At 53.8% G+C, this 18751-nt stretch overlaps 1 protein-coding gene across 5 annotated transcripts in view; it reads right to left on the minus strand.

Annotated features, from left to right (window-relative positions):
• Positions 1-845: 845 nt before the first annotated feature.
• ATP2B3 (ATPase plasma membrane Ca2+ transporting 3) overlaps positions 846-18751 on the minus strand; it is a 59231-nt gene continuing 41325 nt past the window's right edge. For 2 of the 5 annotated variants that reach the window (XM_049872677.1, XM_049872676.1), the window contains 2 exons: positions 18018-18200; positions 13761-14075 (listed from right to left, as the gene is read on the minus strand). In XM_049872677.1, coding sequence (XP_049728634.1) covers positions 13911-14075; positions 18018-18200 — 348 coding nt within the window. In that variant the 3' untranslated portion in view covers positions 13761-13910. Of the gene's footprint in view, positions 1653-13760; positions 14076-18017; positions 18201-18751 lie in introns of those variants that run through there. The other 3 variants (XM_049872679.1, XM_049872678.1, XM_049872680.1) reach the window with 3 other exon arrangements.

The raw sequence follows: 18751 nt of genomic DNA on the forward strand, positions 1-18751 counted from the left end.
GGCGTGACTTTGCAAACCAAGCTTCCACACCCACCCGTGAGAGGGTACACTCGGAGCACGGAGCACGGCTCTGGCTTTTATCTTCTTAATAAAAAACTCTATTGAAATGTGCTTTTCTCTATCGGCAGGGGTCTCAAAGTGCAAAGGTTCCTTTCCTAACCACTCCCTGACCTCCTTCGTTGATGCCCCTCCTCCCACCACATCCCTCTCAGGAATCCCAAAGAGGACAACCTCCAGAACTGTGCTGGGAGGGAGAGGTGGTAATGGGTCAGGGGGAGAGGTGGCAATGGGCCAGGGGGAGAGGACGAAGGGCTGGGGGTTACAAGGGGCAGATGGGATTTGGTGCCAAAAGATATACTTGCAGTCCAGTTTCCTGAAAAAAAAAAAAAAAAAAAAGAACACCTGCTACAATAAAACCCAAACCAAACCCACTGCCGCAGAGTTGATTCTGACTCATAGAGACCCTAGAGGACAGAGTAGAACTGCCCCATCTGGTTTCCAAGGCTGCAATCTTTACAGAAGCAGACTGCCACTTCTTTCTCCTGAAGAGTGGCTGGGTTCGAACTGCTGACCTTTTGGTTTGCAGCCGAGTGCTGTAACCACTGCACCACCAGGACCCCCTGCTAAAATAAATAATGAAATTTCAAAATGAAAATGCCCGATAAAAGGAATGGACATAGCATGCCAATAAATAGTTCCTTAGTCTTTAAATAAGCATCTTGTCATATATATATATATATTTATATATTTTATATATATATATATATTTCCGCACACGCACGCACACGCACGCACGCATACTGTTGATGTGGACGGTTTATCCCGGGGTACTTGCTTTGTGGTGCAGGTACGTTTGCACAGACTCCCTTGGGTGGGCCATCTGCTGGGCTGACAGGGCAGGAAAGGAAGCGGTGTGGGGACCGGGACAGCCTTCCCAGCCAGAGTGCTCGCCTCTTTTGTGGACGAACACGTTGATTCAGTTGCTCCCACAAACCCCAGCCAGCGCCCGGCCCCAGTGCACATCCCCGATGGCAAATGGATGGTGGAACGGAACTGTAGTGTTTGTTTAAAAATAAAAGCATCGCATCGCTAGAAAAACAGGTGGGGAACAGAGATCTTCACCCTCTCAGTTCCTCCCTCTTCTTCCTGGGGTCCTGGATAAAGACGCCGGTGGCGGGCTGCACCCTTAGTGAATGGATGTGGCTTCTTGCAAATGATGTGCAAGAAAAGTCTTCCGCCGTCTGGGGTGTTTTACATCTGTGAGTGTGGGTGAGTCTGAGAGTCTGAGAGTGTGTATGTGTGTCTGTGCACGCGCATGTGTGCAGCAAAAGAGAGGAGTTCCGTTAGAGCGACGTCTCCACGCTGTGGAGGGGGCTTCCGGGCCTGGAAGAGGTAGCTGACTTGCTGGCGGTCGTGGCCAGGTAGACGCCGCTGTCTATGGCGTTGTTGTTCTTGTTGGGGGACTGGGGTGGGGGGGCGCGCAGGCGCTCCTCGTTCTCATCTACATCCGTGTCATCGATGAGCGGGATGTTGTGGGTGTAGTCATTGATCAGGAACTCGGGCGTAGTCATGAAGTTATGGACGGAGGCCTTAGAGTCTGGCTTCTCCAGGCCCTCGTAGAGCGAGCTACGGAAGGCTTTCACCACCCGGATCTGGGACACGAGGAAGGAAGGGCAGGAGGTCCCAAGGGGGAGGGGAGAGGAGGAAGGAAAGGAAGGACAGAATTAGTGGGGGGCAGCTGCCCAAGTGGTCCACATCGATGGCATGGTGATCACACTCTAAGTGCGCATCCACTGGAGTGGCGGATGGAATGGGGTGGCTTTGCCTGCAGGCCTGGCTTGGGGGGAGGGCGTCCTGGTTTGGGATTTGCCCTCCTGTCAACTGGCTCTCATGAAGGGGCTTTCTCTGTGCTGGCCTGGGCAGCTGGACTCTCACTGCTCCCTCCCCTCTCCCGGCCCTGGATGGAGGGCAGGCAGCTGGCCCCTGGGGTCTCTTCCAAATCGGAAATCCAATTTAGTGTAAAAGACAGGTGATTTGTAAGAGGGAGACTGCTAGAGGGTGGACAAGCTCCTAGTAGATGGGGCTCTTTGCCATTCTTTCTTGGACGGCCTCCCTGGCTCTTCCTGGGACCTTGCCCCCGTGCCCCAGGCCTCATCATCAGCCTTCCTGCTGCTCAATCTGGTGGCCACTCTGTGCTTTTGTCTTAGTCCCCCTAAAGGGCACTCAACACAGTGGACCACCAGGGGACTCTACCTTGGGGGGTCAGAAGCATCTGAGACCAAACGTGGCCCCACTTTGGATTTGCAGCCACCAAGCCTGTTCCTGCTGAGACAAGGTATTCCTCACTCTCCTACAGCCCCTCTATCCCTGGCCCATCGTGCCGTCCCTTCCCCGCACCAGCCCTGCCCTCAGAGACGGTGTCCAGGAAGCACCCGCCACGCAGGGCCTGCACACCCACCCCTCCGCGGGGCACCCTCTCCCTTCCAGGCACGCAGGCATGTCAGCCTCAGCAAGTCCAGGTCCTGACTGTGTCTCCCTAACCCCGTCTGCTGACACACGCACTCAAGTCCCATCCTTTACAAGCCACGGAGCTGCTGCCTCTCACTGCTCCCTCCTCGGCCCCCAGCCCGGGCATCCTCCTGCTTCGGAAGTCCAGGGGCAGACCTCAGCCACAGTGCCGGCTGGCGCCAAGTTTTGACCTCTAGGCCGGTCAGCTGTCCTGCCCTCCAGGATGCAGAGCAGTGGCTTTGTGTGGCCTGAGGCTCCTGTCGATAAATTCGATCAGAGGGCACGATACGAGCTCTGAGGTCATTTCCATGTCCAAGGATTTGGTGGTCTTGGTTTAGACCAGGTGTCCGCAAACTATGGCCCAAGGGCTAAATCCTGCCTGGCCTGTATTTGTTAATAAAATTTTATTGACACACAGCCACGCCTATTCACTTAAGTGTTGTCCATGGCTGCTTCCATGGCAGGGCTGAGCGGTCTCGATAGAGACCGTGTGACCCGCAAAGCTGAGAATATTTGCTACCTCGTCCTTTACAGAAAAAGCTGACCAGCCCGTAGTTTAGACAATGAATTACCCTGTTGACAAATGAGTCCGCTAACCTGCCAGCATCTGGGCCCTCTGCCAACTCAGGGTGGCCAAGCACAGCTGTCCTAAATCAGTGTAAGCAAGGCAAACCTCACGATTTTTGAGTGCAAAAAGTGACCACAGCACTGCCATAAAATCAGAATTTCCTAGCTCCATATCCTATGTGCTTCATAAAGCCACATTGCAGACGGTCAAATACTCTCACTAAAGCCTCTATCCTGCCAAATTGGCTTCTAAAATGGGGGTAACACAGAAATTGAGAAGTTGATCTTGTTTTATACTTTTAATGAAAAGAGACAGAGTCCACTTTCTGCAGCCGACTCAGCTGTGGCCTCATAAATTGAGCCTCTTATGGGCACAGGGCGGTGTGGAAGCCGCCCAGCCATCTGCTGAGGAAGCACAGGAAGGAGAAAGACTGTCTGGTACTTCCAGGGCTCTGGGGACTTTTGCTGGAACCGTGTGCCAGCACTGCACCTTGTGATCTTGGCCACGCCCCATCCCCTCACTGAGCTGGTCACCTCCTTTGGTACCAGGTCACATGACTAGGCCAGGCCTCTGCTCAGGCCTAAGCTTAAGTCTCCTCACACCTCTGGCCAGCTCCACAGCCTGGCACATATTAGTCTCCCCACAAACTCTTGTCAACCACACGAATGAACGGTCAAACCACAAGAGGGGCAAAAGGGCCACCCACCACACAGTCTGCTCTTTGGGGTTCTAACCCGTGGGTCAGGCCCCAAGTCCAGCCCAGCTGGTGCTTACTTGGCTGTCTTCCAAGTTCTAGCTGGCCTGCCTTCAAATCTTGGGCTGTTACAAAATGGCATCCTAATGGTCTTACCAGTGCTACAGGGTGCAGCTTATGCCTGGGACACTGGTTCATGCCGTTGAGTCAATTCTGACTCATAGGAACCCTATGTACAACAGAACAAAGCACTGCCTGGTCCTGTGCCATCTTCACAATTGTTGTTGTTCTTGAGCCCATTGTTGCAGCTAATGCGTCAATACACCTCATTGAGGGTCTTCCTCTTTTTTGCTGACCAAGCATGATGTCCTTGGTTTGCCAAGCATGATGACCTTCTCCAGGGACTGGTCCCTCCTGAGAACATGTCCAAAGTACTCGAAATGAAGTCACGCCATCCTCGCTTCTAAGGACCATTCTGGCTGCACTCCTTCCAAGACGGATTTGTTCGTTCTTTTGGCAGTCTATGGTATATATTCAGGATTCTTTGCCAACACCACAATTCAAAGGCACCAATTCTTCTTTTTTCTTCCTTATTCATTGTCCAGCTTTTGCATGCATATGTTGTTGTTGTTAGGTGCCGTCGAGTCAGTTCCAACTCGTAGCGACCCTGTGCACAACAGAACGAAACACTGCCCGGTCCTGCGCCATCCTTACAATCGTTGCTATGCTTGAGCCCATTGTTGCAGCCACTGTGTCAATCCACCTCGTTGAGGGTCTTCCTCTTTCCTGCTGACCTTGTACTCTGCCAAGCGTGATGTCCTTCTCCAGGGACTGATCCCTCCTGACAACATGTCCAAAGTATGTAAGATGCAGTCTCGCCATCCTTGCCTCCAAGAAGTGTTCTGCTTGTACTCTTTCTAAGACAGATTTGTTCGTTCATTTGGCAGCCCATAGTATAATCAATAGTCTTCAACAACACCACAGTCTGAAGGCATTAGTTCTTCTTCAGTCTTCCTTATTCATTGTCTAGCTTTCACATGCATATGATGCGATTGAAAATACCATGGCTTGGGTCAGGCGCACCTTAGTCTTCAAGGTGACATCTTTGCTCTTCAACACTTTAAAGAGGTCCTTTGCAGCAGATTTACCCAATGCAATGTGTCTTTTGATTTCTTGACTGCTGCTTCCATGGCTGTTGATTGTGGATCCAAGTAAAATGAAATCCTTAACAACCTCAAACTTTTCTCCATTTATTATGATGTTGCTCATTGGTCCAGTTGTGAGGATTTTTGTTTTCTTATAAAAAAAAAAAAAAAGGTGCAGTCCATACTGAAGGCTGTGGTCTTTGATCTTCATCAGTAAGTGCTTCAAGTCCTCTTCACTTTCAGCAAGCAAGGTTGTGTCATCTGCGTAACACAGGTTGTTAATGAGTCTTCCTCCAATCCTGATGCCACCTTCTTCTTCATATAGTCCAGCTTCTCAGATTATTTGTTCAGTATACAGATTGAATAGGTACGGTCAAAGGATACAACCCTGACGCACACCTTTCCTGACTTTAAACCATGCAGTATCCTCTTTTTCTGTTCAAAGGACTGCCTCTTAGTCTACATATAGGTTCCTCAGGAGCACAGTTAAGTGTTCTTATTTGTGTTACCATAATTTGTTATGATCCACACAGGCGAATGCCTTTGCAAAATCAATAAAACACAGGTAAACATCTTTCTGGTATTCTCTGCCTTCAGCCAAGATGCATCTGATATCAGTAATGATACCCCCTCATTCCACGTCCTCTTCTGAATCTGGCTTGAACTTCTGGCAGTTCCCTGTTGATGTACTTGCTGCAGCCGCTTTTAAATGATCTTCAGCAAAATTTTACCTGCGTGTGATATTAATGATATTGTTCAATAATTTCCGCATTCCGTTGGATCGATCACCTTTCTTTGGAATGGACACAAACATGGATCTCTTCCAGTCAGTTGGCCAGGCAGTTGTTTTCCAAATTTCTTGGCATAGATGAGTGAGCGCTTCCAGCGTTGCATCTGTTTGTTGAAACATCTCAATTGATATTCTGTCAATTCCTGGAGCCTCGTTTTCGCTGATGACTTCAGTGCAGCTTGGACTCTGTATGTTCCTTCTATCTTCTTTTGATGCTTCTTGAGTCGCTCAATATTTCGCCCATAGAATCCTACAATATCGCAACTTGACGTCTGGATTTTTTCTTCACTTCTTTCAGACTGAGAAATGCCGAGGGAGTTCCTCTCTTTTAACTCCAGGTCTTTGCACATGTTATTATAATCCTTTACTTTGTCTTCTGGAGCCACCTTTCTGTTCAGCTCTTTTACTTTATCATTTCTTCCATTTGCTTTAGATACTCGACGTTCAAGAGCAAGTTTCAGAGTCTCCTCTGACATCCATTTTGGTCTTCTCTTTCTTTCTTGTACTTTTAATGACCTCTTGCTTTCATCATGGATGATGTCCTTCCACAACTCGTCTGGTCTGCGGTCACTAGTGTTCAATGCGTCAAATCTATTCTTGAGATGGTCTCTAAATTCAGGTGGGATATGCTCAAGGTCATATTTTGGCTCTCGTGGACTTGTTCTGATTTTCTTCAGTTTCAGCTTGAACTTGCATATGAGCAATTGATGGTCTGTCCCACGGTTGGCCCCTGGCCTTGTTCTGACTGATGATATTGAACTTTTCCATCGTCTCCTTCCACAGATGTTGTCAATTTGATTTCTGTGTGTTCCATCTGGCGAGGTCCATGAGTTTAGTTGCCGTTTATGTTGGTGAAAGAAGGTATTTGCAATGAAGATGTCGCTGGTCTTGCAAAATTCTATTATTTGATCTCTGGCATTGTTTTTACCACCAAGGCCGTATTTTCCAACTACTGATCCTTCTTCTTTGTTCCCAACTTTTGCCTTCCAATTACCGGTGATTATCATGGAAACCCACAAGCCTTTCAGAGAGACCCATCCGTGAGAAGTCCATTTTTCTGTGTGCTAATTTACGGAATAAAAGGAATGGAATGCTGAGTCCTAGGGTGATGGCCAAGGTATCTGGAGAAGGTTCAGGCAGGGCTTGGGGGGAGGAGGACTCTTCAGTAGCTTCCATTTCCCTCTAAGTGAGACCAAAAAGTCCCCATGGGGAGCCACCACATGTCCCGCCTCTGGTCTCCGTGACGCACCCTCTGTCTCCTCCTTGCTGTCCAGCATGCTGGGCTCTCCCGAACGGGCAGCTTCCACTCCTCCACCCACTGACAGACATGGCCATGAGATTCTCTCCTCTCGTGGGTCTATGCTGTCTGTTGCCCTCTTGGTCACGTGTTTTCCTGTGGCTGTAGCCCCGCTTCTCTGCCCTGTGCACAGATGTGTCTGTACTCTTTATCTCCACACCCCGTCCTCCTATTTTTTTGAAGCCGCCCCATCTGGCCTTTGCCCACCCCCTATCGGGAAGCTCTGCTCCAGGGCCCTAGGTCCTCCTCATTGCCAAGTCCACTGTTCCCTGCTCTGTCCTCCCTGGATGGCTCCTCAGCCACCTCCACCTAGCCAGTGCTCACTGCCCCTATCCTCATTACCCTGACACCTGTCTCCCCATCCTCTCTTTCCTCACTGTGGCTCCTGCTCAGCTCCTGTGATGGAGCTTTCCCCTCCCCATCTCCTGATGCCCAAGGGCCTCAGGCTCAGTCTTTGGGCCTCTGTTCTTCTCCCTCTATCTTCACGCATTTCCTGGGTGCTTGCACCCACCCGTGGCCTTCAATACCATCTGTCTACAAACAAGTCCCCCATTTCCACCATCAGGCCCAGGCAACCACCTGCCTCTCTAACCCCCCACCTGGGTGTCTCATGGGGTCTCACCCTTAATATCCCTCCACCCCCCGCAAAGCCCGCCGAGCTAGTTGCCTTCCACTGACATCCTGAACCCGCCCCACAGTCTGACCCCGCAAGGCAGCCCGAGATCCTTTTGCAGGGGGCCCACCTTGGCCTCTTATCTCCCTCTCCTGTCTCCCAAGGCACGCCAGGGATGCTCCTGCCTCAGTGCCTTTGTGCTGCCTGTTCCTTCTGTTCCCCAGGGTGCCTCATGCCCCTCCTCTCAGCACAGCACCCATCTCCCACACACCCTTGCACCCTCTCCAGCTTCATTCTCTCCCCTTCTAACGTTCCCCCCCTCCCACGCACCCTTCTCTTGTTGGTGTCCTTCCACCAGGCCATGAGCCCCATCTGACTGATGTCCCGATGCCCAGCACAGCGCCTGCCTGTACCCAGCAGGGGCTCAGTGGGCAGCGCCACACCTATGGGTTACAAGGCCCAACTTGACGTCACCCTTGCCGGCATCCCTATACCGTCTTCCTATAACCCCTGAGGCCATTCCACCTGCTCCTTGCCCTGCCTTGACTGTTCTTTCCCCAGACAGCCTCGTGGCTGGCTTTTCCTCCTCAGTTCAGAACGTGGCTCAGAGAAGCTTGTCCCGACCACCTTTATCCAAAAGAGCTGCTCCCATCTCTGCCCCTCTGCTTGACCTTCTTCAGAGCCTCAAGACTGCCTGCACTTAGCTCACATCTCAGCCCTTGCCTGCCCCTCCCCCACATGGATGAAGAGTTATGAATCATGAGCTTCATGATTGTGGACAGATCCAGATGGGGATAGGGCAGTGGCACTGCAGAGCGGTAAGGACCCACCCCAGCCACACTAAACCAGAGCAGAGGGGTGCCGCAGTTGGCCTCGGCCTGTGACTATGCTATTGATGGATGGTTGTAGCTCCAGCAAAGGGGTGGGCCCAGCTGACAGCCAGAGTGCCCCGTTTGGGTCTTATGGAGCCATCTCCCTGCTTGGGCCTTCAATCGCTCAAGTTTGCAATGCAGGTGGTGGTGGTGGTGGTGGCGGTAGCAGTGGAGAAGAAGGGATGTGGAAGCAGGGACACAAGCAAAGGACACAGGGAGCACCCACCCCAGTCAAAATAAAGGGAAAGGGAAGAAGAAAAAAGGAAAATGCTTCTGAACAATGATGACAATAGCAACAATAGAACTGCCTGCTACCTTCTCGTGTAGCCCTCCTGCTTCCTGAGGCAGAGGTGACTGCTAACTGCCTAGTGCGGCCATCATCTGTATAACAAGCAGGCCTGCCAGAGGAGAGGGGGTCGTCCACTCTCTCTACCTCTCTGCTCACGTCTCAACCCCCACCACTCAGCTTGGAATGCTTCCTTTTTGGCCTTTCCACTGCTTCCTCCATGCTCCTACACGCTTGACTGATGTCCAGACTCCACCAACTACTGAGTCCAGAACTTTTCTCAGGAGGCAGGGTCCCTGGCAGCCCTCTGTCCTCTGAGAGCTGTGGGTCCTGCTGGCCAGGCCCTCTGGGCTTCCAGGGGCATACTTGGTGGTGTGAGGTCTAATCACGGCTTGAAAGCCATGACAAAGGGCGTTTTCAAGAGTCTCTGGCAATGTGATCTGTTGTTGTCATTGAGGGGAAAGAGGAGCAAAGCTCCTGGAGCCGAGTATGTGAAGAAAAGATGGCTTAGGTCTCCTGCCCTGGGTGGTGGAACACAGCCACAGTTGAAGGAGCAGGACAGCCAGGGGAAGGTTCCTTTCCCTAACCACAGGACCTGATTAGGATGCATGACGATGCCAACTCCAGAGCTGGTCCTTCCATCCAGGAAATAGACGCAGCTTTGTTCGTGTCGGCAAGCCAAAAGGCGAATGGCTGGCGAGTTTTGAGAAAACTGCCTCCCCATTCTGTGTTCAGGAACATGAGCTCTGGACTACACACCCTGTCTTGGGCTCCTGACAGCAATGGCTGAGCCAGTCCAAGCGAGGCAAGGCCCAAGGCTTTCAGTGGTGGGACTGAAGGGGCGTACGGCAAAAGCCCCACCTGGGCCCTTGGTTCTCACCTAGCCGGGCAGAGTGTGTGTCTTGAGCTGGCCTTGCAAGCTCTCTGTCCCCTAATGGGGACTGGCTTGGAGCAGGGGGCCTGGGTTCTGCCCTAGGCTGTGGTCTGGCCTGTGCATCAGAACTTCCCGGAAGGTTGGTCCCCACGATGGGGCCTGTGGTACCTTCCAGAAAGCTTAGGGGACAGAGTAGGGCCCCATCGGAGGGGCTGCCACTGTTGGTAGCATGCTTTCTGTCCAATCCACTAGTCCAGAAGCACGCATGGGGAGACTTGGCTGTAAGTCAACAACCCTCCTGAGAATGGAGCAAACTCCAGAAAGTCAGAGAGTATTGGCTTTGCAAAACTCCTTCCACTGTGGGGAGGGGGGCTGCCTTCATGATGGAAGTTGCCACCCAGTGTGTATGAGCGCCACCTATGAACATGTCTTCACGTCAAGGAAAGCCATGGCCCTCCTGGCCACGTAACTCAGCCCCTGCCCCCCCCCCCTCTGCTGGCCTGTGACAGGAAACGTTCAAGTACAGAGGCCTGTGGGGCTGCGGTAGACTAGTGGGCAAGAGACTTTGGATGAGTGGCTGGGGTGGAGCTGGTGTGTCTGTGTCACTGGGCTGGCCTCTGAAGGAAAAGAGACACAGGAGGCCCCAGATGGGCCTCGGTGATGCTGGGACCCTGGCGTGTTGTAAAGGAGCAGCCATCCCCTGGCTCGTGCTTGTCAGTAAAGTGGAGAGAACGATGCCTCAGCCTGGGCAGAGCGGGGACCTTTACACGAGCTTTGCACAGCATCAGCGTGAGCGTATGGCTGGGCGGAAAGGGGGGCAGTTGATGCGCCAACAATGGATAGGATCTCACAGCTCCCTAATTTCCAAGACTTAAAGCGATTATTAGCCAACGCTCCTTTCTGAGCCACTCAGAGAGGCCAGCCTCAAGGCCACAGCCAGGGTCACATGAAATGAAATGGCATGATGGCGGGTGGTCACAAGACCAGGAGGGCAGGAGAAGGCTGAAGGAGCACAGAGGTGGCAGTGGCCCGGCTTTCTCATCTTGCCAAGACTCAGTAGGGCTGAGCTGGAAAAGAGAAGTGGGGAGGCTGAGTGCCAGCCACTGCTGCAGCCTGACAGTGGTGGGACTCCACTCTGTGACAGCTGGGTTCTCTGCAGAGGCCCCCAGCCAGGGACTCCTGAGTCCAGATGCAGCAAGCATATGTGTGGGTGTGGGTGTCCCCAGCCCGTCCTTGTCATCCTGGCTCTTTGTGAGTGCGGCTTGGGTCAGAGGAAGGCCCGGCCTGCGTCATGCCTTCCCTCCTTTTGTCCTCACACATGTCACCTACCACTCTGGCCATCACTTTCCTCACCCCACCTCCCATGTGACCTTCTCACTGGAGGTTCTTTCTAAGCCCCCCAGAAAGGAGCACACGGTGGAAGTCATTTTTCTCCCTGTTTGAACAAGAAGCCCTGGGAGCCATCTTGGAGTGGGTAGCAGAAAATTCCCTGCGTAAGAAATTGTGAATTTTCCTTCGGAAACCTCTTAAGGAATATTCCAGCCTAGTTGGGGCAGCCTATGATCAGAAGACCTTTTGTCTAGGCCGGGAGCCCCATTGTGGCCTTCACCCTGCCTTCCTTCTGAGCAGCCATCATCCACTGGAAAATTCCAAGGAGAGGGTGAGGGCCTGGGAGCTAGTCGCCACTCTGCCAGGTCTGGCTGCCTATGGGGCCTGAGCACGTCCTGGCTCTTATGGGCACCCGCTTTCCCCTGGTTTGTAAGACGAGGGTGCTGGGCTCATGATTCCTAGAGGTCATTGGAACTCAGAGCAGGGGTGGGTTCTGGGCTCTAGATCAATCTTTGGGTGTTTGGATGCGCGGCTCGGGCTGCCTTGGTGGGGGCGGGGGGGGGCGGCGAACCAGGCCCACAGCCAGGCCCATAGCCACCCTCCTAAATATTTCTCCAAGGTGGAATCATTTCTGTGATGCTGCCCGCTTTGGTCAGTGGGCACGGGACTCCCTGGGCCTCACACCAGTGTCCTCTGAGAAGTGCACTCGGCATTCCCAGCCTGGTCCCCCCTCGTCCTGCAGCAAGTGCTGCTTGCCCAAAGGGCCCTGGCCAGCAACAGTTCAGTCCCCACTGAGATGGCTCATGAGGGGGGGAGGGGTGGCATCTCTTCCACCATACTTACCAGTCACCGCTGGGCTCCCCGTGGGCAGCTGGTGGTGGGAAGGAGGGGGACAGATGGCACAGGAGGGGGTGCTGGGAGGAGAGGGGGAGAGGGGGAGAGAGGCCACCCCCAGGGAGGAAGCAAGTGGGGGAGAGGCAGCAGGCCATCCAAGGGAGGGCCAGTGGATGCAGAGGGGCTGGAGGAGAACCCTGAAGGTGCAGGCTCTAGGCCCAGGGTGGGACAGGGCCTGCTGTGCACAGACAGGCAGGTGAACAGACAGACAGACAGGAAGCACACAGCACGATGGAAAAGAAAACATGTGGAGGGAGTCAAGGTGGAGGGGACGAGGACGGCGGCCCCTCGGTCCTGGGAAGGAAGTTGGCCGGGTGGCCGCGACTGTTTCTGTCCTTAGCTGATGGGGTCAAAGCCTCCCACTGATCTCTGGGGAGGAGTGGTCCCTTCCTTGTGGTGGGGTTGGTGAGTGGGGAGGAGTGGGCCCTTCCGTGTGGCGGGTTGGCGGGTGGAGAGGAGTGGGCCCTTCCACGTGGTGCGGCAGGTGGGTGGGGTGGAGTGGGCCCTTCTGCGTGGTGGGGTTGGCGGGTGGGGAAGAGTGGCCCTTCCCCATGGTGGGGCAGGCGGGTTGGGAGGAGTGGTCCCTTCCACGTGGCGGGGTTGGCGGGTGGGGAGGAGTGGGCCCTTTCGAGTGGCAGGGTTGGCGGGTGCCTCAGTGAGTAAGCAGCCTGGGGCTTGGGGAGGTGGTGTGAAGGGGACGAGGTGGCACAGGAGACCGATGCAGCCCACACCCCTGACTTAAAGGGCAGTGACTGAGGACCCACGTGACACGGCTGCTCAACCCAGAGGAGGGTGCCCCCCACTGGGGGCCTCTCACCAGTTCCTAAAAAAAAAATTAAAAAAGAAACAAAAGAAAAAAATAAAAAAGAAAGAAAAAAGCAAATCCAAGCTTCTGCGGTGGGGAGAAAGGTGTCGTTAAAGCTCCCCGTCTGCATGGTAGCGAAGTGCTCATAGATGTGAGGGCAGCTGCGGAAGAAGGTAGCATTGAACCGTTCCGGCCAGGGCTCTGGGTTCATACTGGAAGGTTTACTTTTTGGTTTTGAGATCTCTTGCATTTATTATGAAAAGCAGGTGGCCCAGTGTTGGGGGAGGGTCAGATTTATTCCCCCATGTTCTCTCCCATTGGCATAACCATGCGGGAGGCGGGTTCAACACTCTAGTGGCTTTACCTTGGCCTTTTTGAAAAAATGTGAGCCATTATGGAAGTTCCTACCTATTTAGGACAAACCCTGGGTTCTCTGGAAAACATTGCCAAAACGATGGGCAATTGTGATTGAAACACGGAAAGGAATTGAGTTCTCCCAGCTTCTCTAAAGGAGAGAAAGTGGACCAGATGGTGTTATGAGCTTCCAATTCTGACACCTGTTTGGAAGGAGCAAGGTGCTTCCGGAATATACAGGCATGAGGAGCGCTCCTCCTCATCTGCCCAGCCCCAGAGGCCAATTCTGGAAAACCTCTAACCTCTGGGGTCGGCTCAGGGCCAGGGCCCTGTCTCTTTTGCCTCCTGCTGAACCTTTGGAAACCACCTCAAAGAGAATGCTGGGAGCTGCAGCTTTAGTCCCTGAGTGGGTTGAGGGGGGGGAGTTCATCCATGGCAAACGATGCAGAAAAGGCACCTGTCTGCCCTTCCAGTCCTGGGCAGGGTGCCCTGAGCCTGTGTGCTGCCCTGATGCTGTCCCCCAGAACACCACCCAGCCCCCGACCTGGAGCTAGACCCCCCAGAGCAGCCCCAGTTCGTGAAGACCCCTCGGCCAAGGCAGACCAGTTCAATAAAGGAAAACCAATGACAGAGGAGCACTAAAGCAAAACCAAAAAACCAAACAAAGAAAAGAACGGAAGATCCAGGAGTGCCATGGAGTCAATACATTTCATAAGAGAATATGGCTTTGGAGCACACACCGTCTGCACGGGAGGGGCCGAACAGGGAGTAAAGAAAGAACGGGAAAGGCACGGTGAGCGGATGCAAGACTGGAAAAGAGAGAAGAAAGAGGGGGAGGTCTTTTCTTCCCCCGAGATGCCATTTATGAGAGAAAAGGGAACTCAAGACTCACTCCCAGCAGCACTGGTGGGATTGGCAGCAGAGAGAATTACGTGAGTAGGGGTAGAAAGATTGGTTACGTCATGGAGCTGGCTGAGGACTGAAGACCGCCGGCGCAGGGCACCCTGAAATGAAGCGCTTCTCTTGAAGGTACTCACTACCTCCATCTGTGGGAGAGAAAACGAGATAAAGTTTGGCTTGCACTGTTATCCGGCAACTGCAGCAGGGGCGGGGCTGGGAGTGGAGGGGCCACCCTGGGCACATATCGTGACAGCAAAGCTTCCTCGCACGCTGCCCGCTGGCGTGGCTTTGGATGGGGCAGGTGGAATGAGGGTTTGCTGAGCAAATGATTACTGGTCATAAGGTGGGGTGGGGGGTTAAAACTCAGGAACACACTGCAAACGTTTTAGAAAGAGTCATTTGCATTCACGATATTGCTTGGGACAAGGCACTCGTCAGAAAATACCTGTGTCTGGCCCAATACTTTGTTATCCTAGTTCAGCAGCTCTCAACCTTTTTTCTGCCCCAACACACCTGAGGGACACGACACACACCTATTAGAAACGAGGCCCTGTGGCAGTGGCTTTCAGTGGCACGGGGGACAGGGGCCCTTCCTTGGCCCCTCAACACACACCGTTCTAGTTTCTTAAGTTTTCGAAGCAGCAGAAATCTCATTCACTAGTCGGCCTGCCCTGCTCCGTGGAACGCTAGGGCCCTCCCTCTTGCTCTTTCAGCTCAGCCAAAGAACTGGGTATGGGGCACCCCGAGAACAGCTCATCGGAAAATGGCTTTAAAAGAGGAGGAGTTATCCAGAAGCATCTGCCCTGTCTTCTCTGAATGCCTTCCCACAAACCCCCAGGAAGTTCTGGAAGCAAGCACTGCTTTTTCTTTGTTCTCCTCCCTTTCAACTTTCAGCTGAAAGGGATGTGGGTCCGCGGAAAATGAGACTGTTGTAGAGCTTTGGTTATGAAATCCCTGAGATCCCACCTAACCAAGGGTCTTTGTGTTTTCTGAGACCACCTGACTGGAATTGGAGCTTCTTTCTCATCAGACTGGGGTCTGGGGGCAGATCAGACCCAGGCAGTGGGATCCAAGGAATCGTGACCAAGTGGCCACATCAAATGTCCCCTCATGGGGAGGCCACTTTTGGGAACGGCCTCAGTGGGGGCAGATCTTTGGCCTTGGAGGGTGGATCCGACTTCTGGAAACTGCCACGCAACGATTGGATGACATGAGCAGCAAAGTGAATGTCCCTTTTCTGGACCCTGAAGCCTCCACTTGGCCCATTGAGAGGGGCCCTTCTCCACCCCAGCCCTCAGTGGTCTTCTTGGAAGAAGGCAACTTGGGTGTTCATACTCCCTCCCAAACAAAATGAAGATGGACATCGTCTCAATCCTTGTCTCCCAGAGCTGCAGGAAGGACTGCTTGTCGCTCTATTCAACTTGCCAAGTCTCCCTCCTACCCAGCACAGCCAGCCCAGGAGAAGTGGAGACTCAGGGCCGCAGACTGAGACCCATGAGCAGGGGTAAAAACAATGCATCTGAGGGTTCCCATGACCTGCACTGTGCCCAGTGTGTCCATGCACTGAGGGAAGACTAGTCGATGTCTTTGTGTCGCAGTCTCTTTGGGGGCCCGTTTGCTCCCCTAATTTAGGAGATGTTTCTAGGTTTATGGGAACAGGTCTCCTTCAAGAGGGGATTTATCTTGAGGCAAGGCTATGGGGATGGGAAAGACACCTTTCCCAGCTCTCATTTGCATCTGCCTCACCTGGCTCCTGGCTGTGTCCTGATGGCACTGACCAGCTCCTGGGGCGCAGAATAACAGTATCAGACCAACATAGCACACTTGTCACTGCCCTGAGGACACCCAGGTTCCAGACCAGGAACAAGGCCCAGTCGCCGATGGAGTGTCACTCTGGCTTATCGTGGAATTCGAAAAGTAAAGACAGTGTCATGAGTTCTTTGAAAAGCTCCGTGTACTCAGTTTGAAGGACTATCTTTTATTCCAAAATCGTACCCTAACCATCTCGTACATTAACAGTATGAAATGATGGCAAGAGTAGACAACTGTTTAAGAAATGTCTTTACTTAACAGCATAAGAAGTTATGTTGGCCACCAAATTTGGCGGGGGAGAAATTTTGTCATTTGCAAAGTTCGGAAATGTGGGGAATGGCTACCTAGAACATGACTCCCTTGGGGCATGAAAGCTGAGGAGCTAAAATAATGGGACTGATTCAGCATTCCCGAGAAGCATGGTGAATTCGAGGTGACAAGGTCAGACGGCAGGGTTCCTGGGAGGAATTAAAGTGCGTTTATTGCAAAGACAGGCAGTGCTTAGTGCTCAGGCCTGTCTCAGGCTGTGGGATGGGGGAGACTGGACCTGGCCAGCCTTTGCTGTGTGACCTGGGGTGGGTCCCTCCTCTCTGGGCCCTGGTTCCCTCGTGGGTAAAGCAGGGAGTGGCCCAGGGCTCCTAGCTCTGACTGATGGGACCCAGTTCTACCAGTCAGGCTGCAGTGGCAGGCCCTAGAGCCCACAAAAGACAAAGAGACCCAGGTGGCCAGTGTGTCCCCTGCCCCAGGACAGCTGTCTGGGCTGCTGGTAAAGCTGACACTGCCTTAGGCTCCATCAATAAGAGTGAGACAGGCCAACCAGAGCGGAAAGATCCTACTGCCCTCTGCCCTCCCTACCCTGCAGGGGCCAAATCTGGGCTCTGAGTAGCAGGGACACCACAGACCAGAGCCGTGCGGGCCAGGGCAGGGCTCTCAGGCACTGTCTTGTAGAAGACACAGTTGAGTGGCCAGGAGGGCCTGAAAGGGAGATGTGAGCACTGCCTTCTAATACGTGATGTGGTTTTTCACTGCCGGAAACAAGAAGAACCCCTGTGCCGCACCCCTAGCCTGCCCCTGGGGCCTGGGTCCGATCCACACCAGAACTAAATGACTGCTGCTCAAACTCACGGGCTCAGACATTCTTCCCTGGCCAGGAGGGGCAGATGCTAAGGATGCCATGGTGGGTGAGCCAGACCTGGCCCCTGGCTCGCTCTCACCTGGAGAAGCCCCAGGGACCCCAGGGGGCTGCCTTACTGACCTAATCAGTCCCAATCTCTGGGGGCGGGCTAGGGGCCCTGCAGTGTGAGTCCTGTGGGGCATCTGGGGGCAGGTGTGAAGCTGGTGCTGGAGGGCTGATTGACAAGTGAGGCCGAAGCGCTCCTGGCCGAGTGGCAGGGACCTTGCAGGATGACGAGGGGATGAGTGAGGGTTGCCAGCAGCCGTCTGGGGATGGGAGAAGGGGTCTTCTTCAAGGAGGCAGCAAGGGGAGTGGCAGGCCTTCCATAGGTCTGAGCTGAAGGCGGGGGCAAGGAGAGGCAGGCACAGAGACGGGGAAGCCCCCAGGGAAAGCACGGAAGGCGGGGTGGGAAGCAGCATCAGGGCCTGGCGGGAGCTGGAAGGAAGCCTTGGAGGACCTTGGCAAGAACTGTTTCTGGGCCCTGGGGGACAGAGATGAGCTGCAATGGGATCGGAGTGACTGTGAGAGCGAGTGAGTGTGGAATACTCTGGAAAGAAAGTTGGCAGGGGAGAGCTGGGGCAGAGAGAGGGCAGAGCACCTCCTGCCCACTACACAGGACTTTGGCTGACCGCCTTGGCCTCCAACAGCCCTAACATCTGGAGCTTTGGGTTAAACAGGAAGGAAAAACTTTGCAAATGAAGTCTTTCCATGGAATTCACAGTATAACCCAATTAATGGTGAGCCCACCAAAGGCCAGTCGAATGGGTGTCATGTTCACAGGTCTTCGGCAGTTCCCACTACATAGGGTGAGGCTGGCAGCTATGTGGACAGCCTCTGAGGCCCAGCTAGTCACCAGCACACACCCTAGCTGACACCTACACCTGGGGCGAGGGAGGTGGCTAGGGGGTGGAGTGGGCATCTCAGCGTCACACCACCTGTGGGCCTGTCTGGGATTTGCAAAAGGGGAAATAGCAACTGCTTTTGTGATGGTGGCAGCAAGACCAAAGGGTCCTCTGGCTCTCTTGCCTCTTCTCGGCTCCTCTCTCTCCGTCTCCCCTCTCTAGGCTGAGAAGTCACGTCGCCAAGTGAATCGGTGACTTACCTGTGTCTGGATCCGGTTGAGGCCTCGGAACCAAAGGATTTGGCCCCTACGGAGCTCCCGCTCGGCGTGGTCAATCTCCTCCTCCCCCTCGGCCAGCTCCTCGTCAGTCATCTCATCCTTCCCAGGCCCATGCCCTGCCTCCTTCAGGCACTTGAGTTGGCTGGTGGGGATGGTGGCGATGACCTGGGGACCATAGCCGTGCGGCAGGAAGCAGAGGTGGCATTAGTGCAGACCTTGGCCCTTGGCATCTAGTCCTTTCTGGCTCAGAACTTCCTGTGCTCTCAGCCCCACCCAGCTCCATGAGCCTCCGGCTTATGTTCCTAGGATTCCTTTTGACCTGGCTGCTGCCGGTGGCATCAGTCCCCACCCCTCCAGGCATCTCAGACCCTCGTTTCCCAAAGCCCTGATCGCTGAGGTCAGTCTTGGGGATGGACACCCCTGTCGGGCCCTGAGGTTGAACCCTGGGTTGTGTTTGCCTGGTGCCAAATTATGCTCCCTGGAGGAAAAAAAAAAGGGAGATGCCGGCATTTTTCCTCTAGAGGGTCCTTTTCATGTTTAAGTCAAGGCAGGAAACCAAGGCCAGCCCGGAGGAACTGGGCATGGTGTCGGCTGATGGCCATGGGGTGATGAGCTGATCTGCTGAGGCCTGGGTGGGGCCCTCTGCACCTGTGGCTGGATTCCAGGTACCTGAGGCCGTCCTCCCTCTCCTCAGGTCCCCTCAGCACAAGGGCCCG

The sequence above is a fragment of the Elephas maximus genome, chromosome X (genome assembly GCF_024166365.1).
Source record: "Elephas maximus indicus isolate mEleMax1 chromosome X, mEleMax1 primary haplotype, whole genome shotgun sequence".
Taxonomy (NCBI): domain Eukaryota; kingdom Metazoa; phylum Chordata; class Mammalia; order Proboscidea; family Elephantidae; genus Elephas; species Elephas maximus.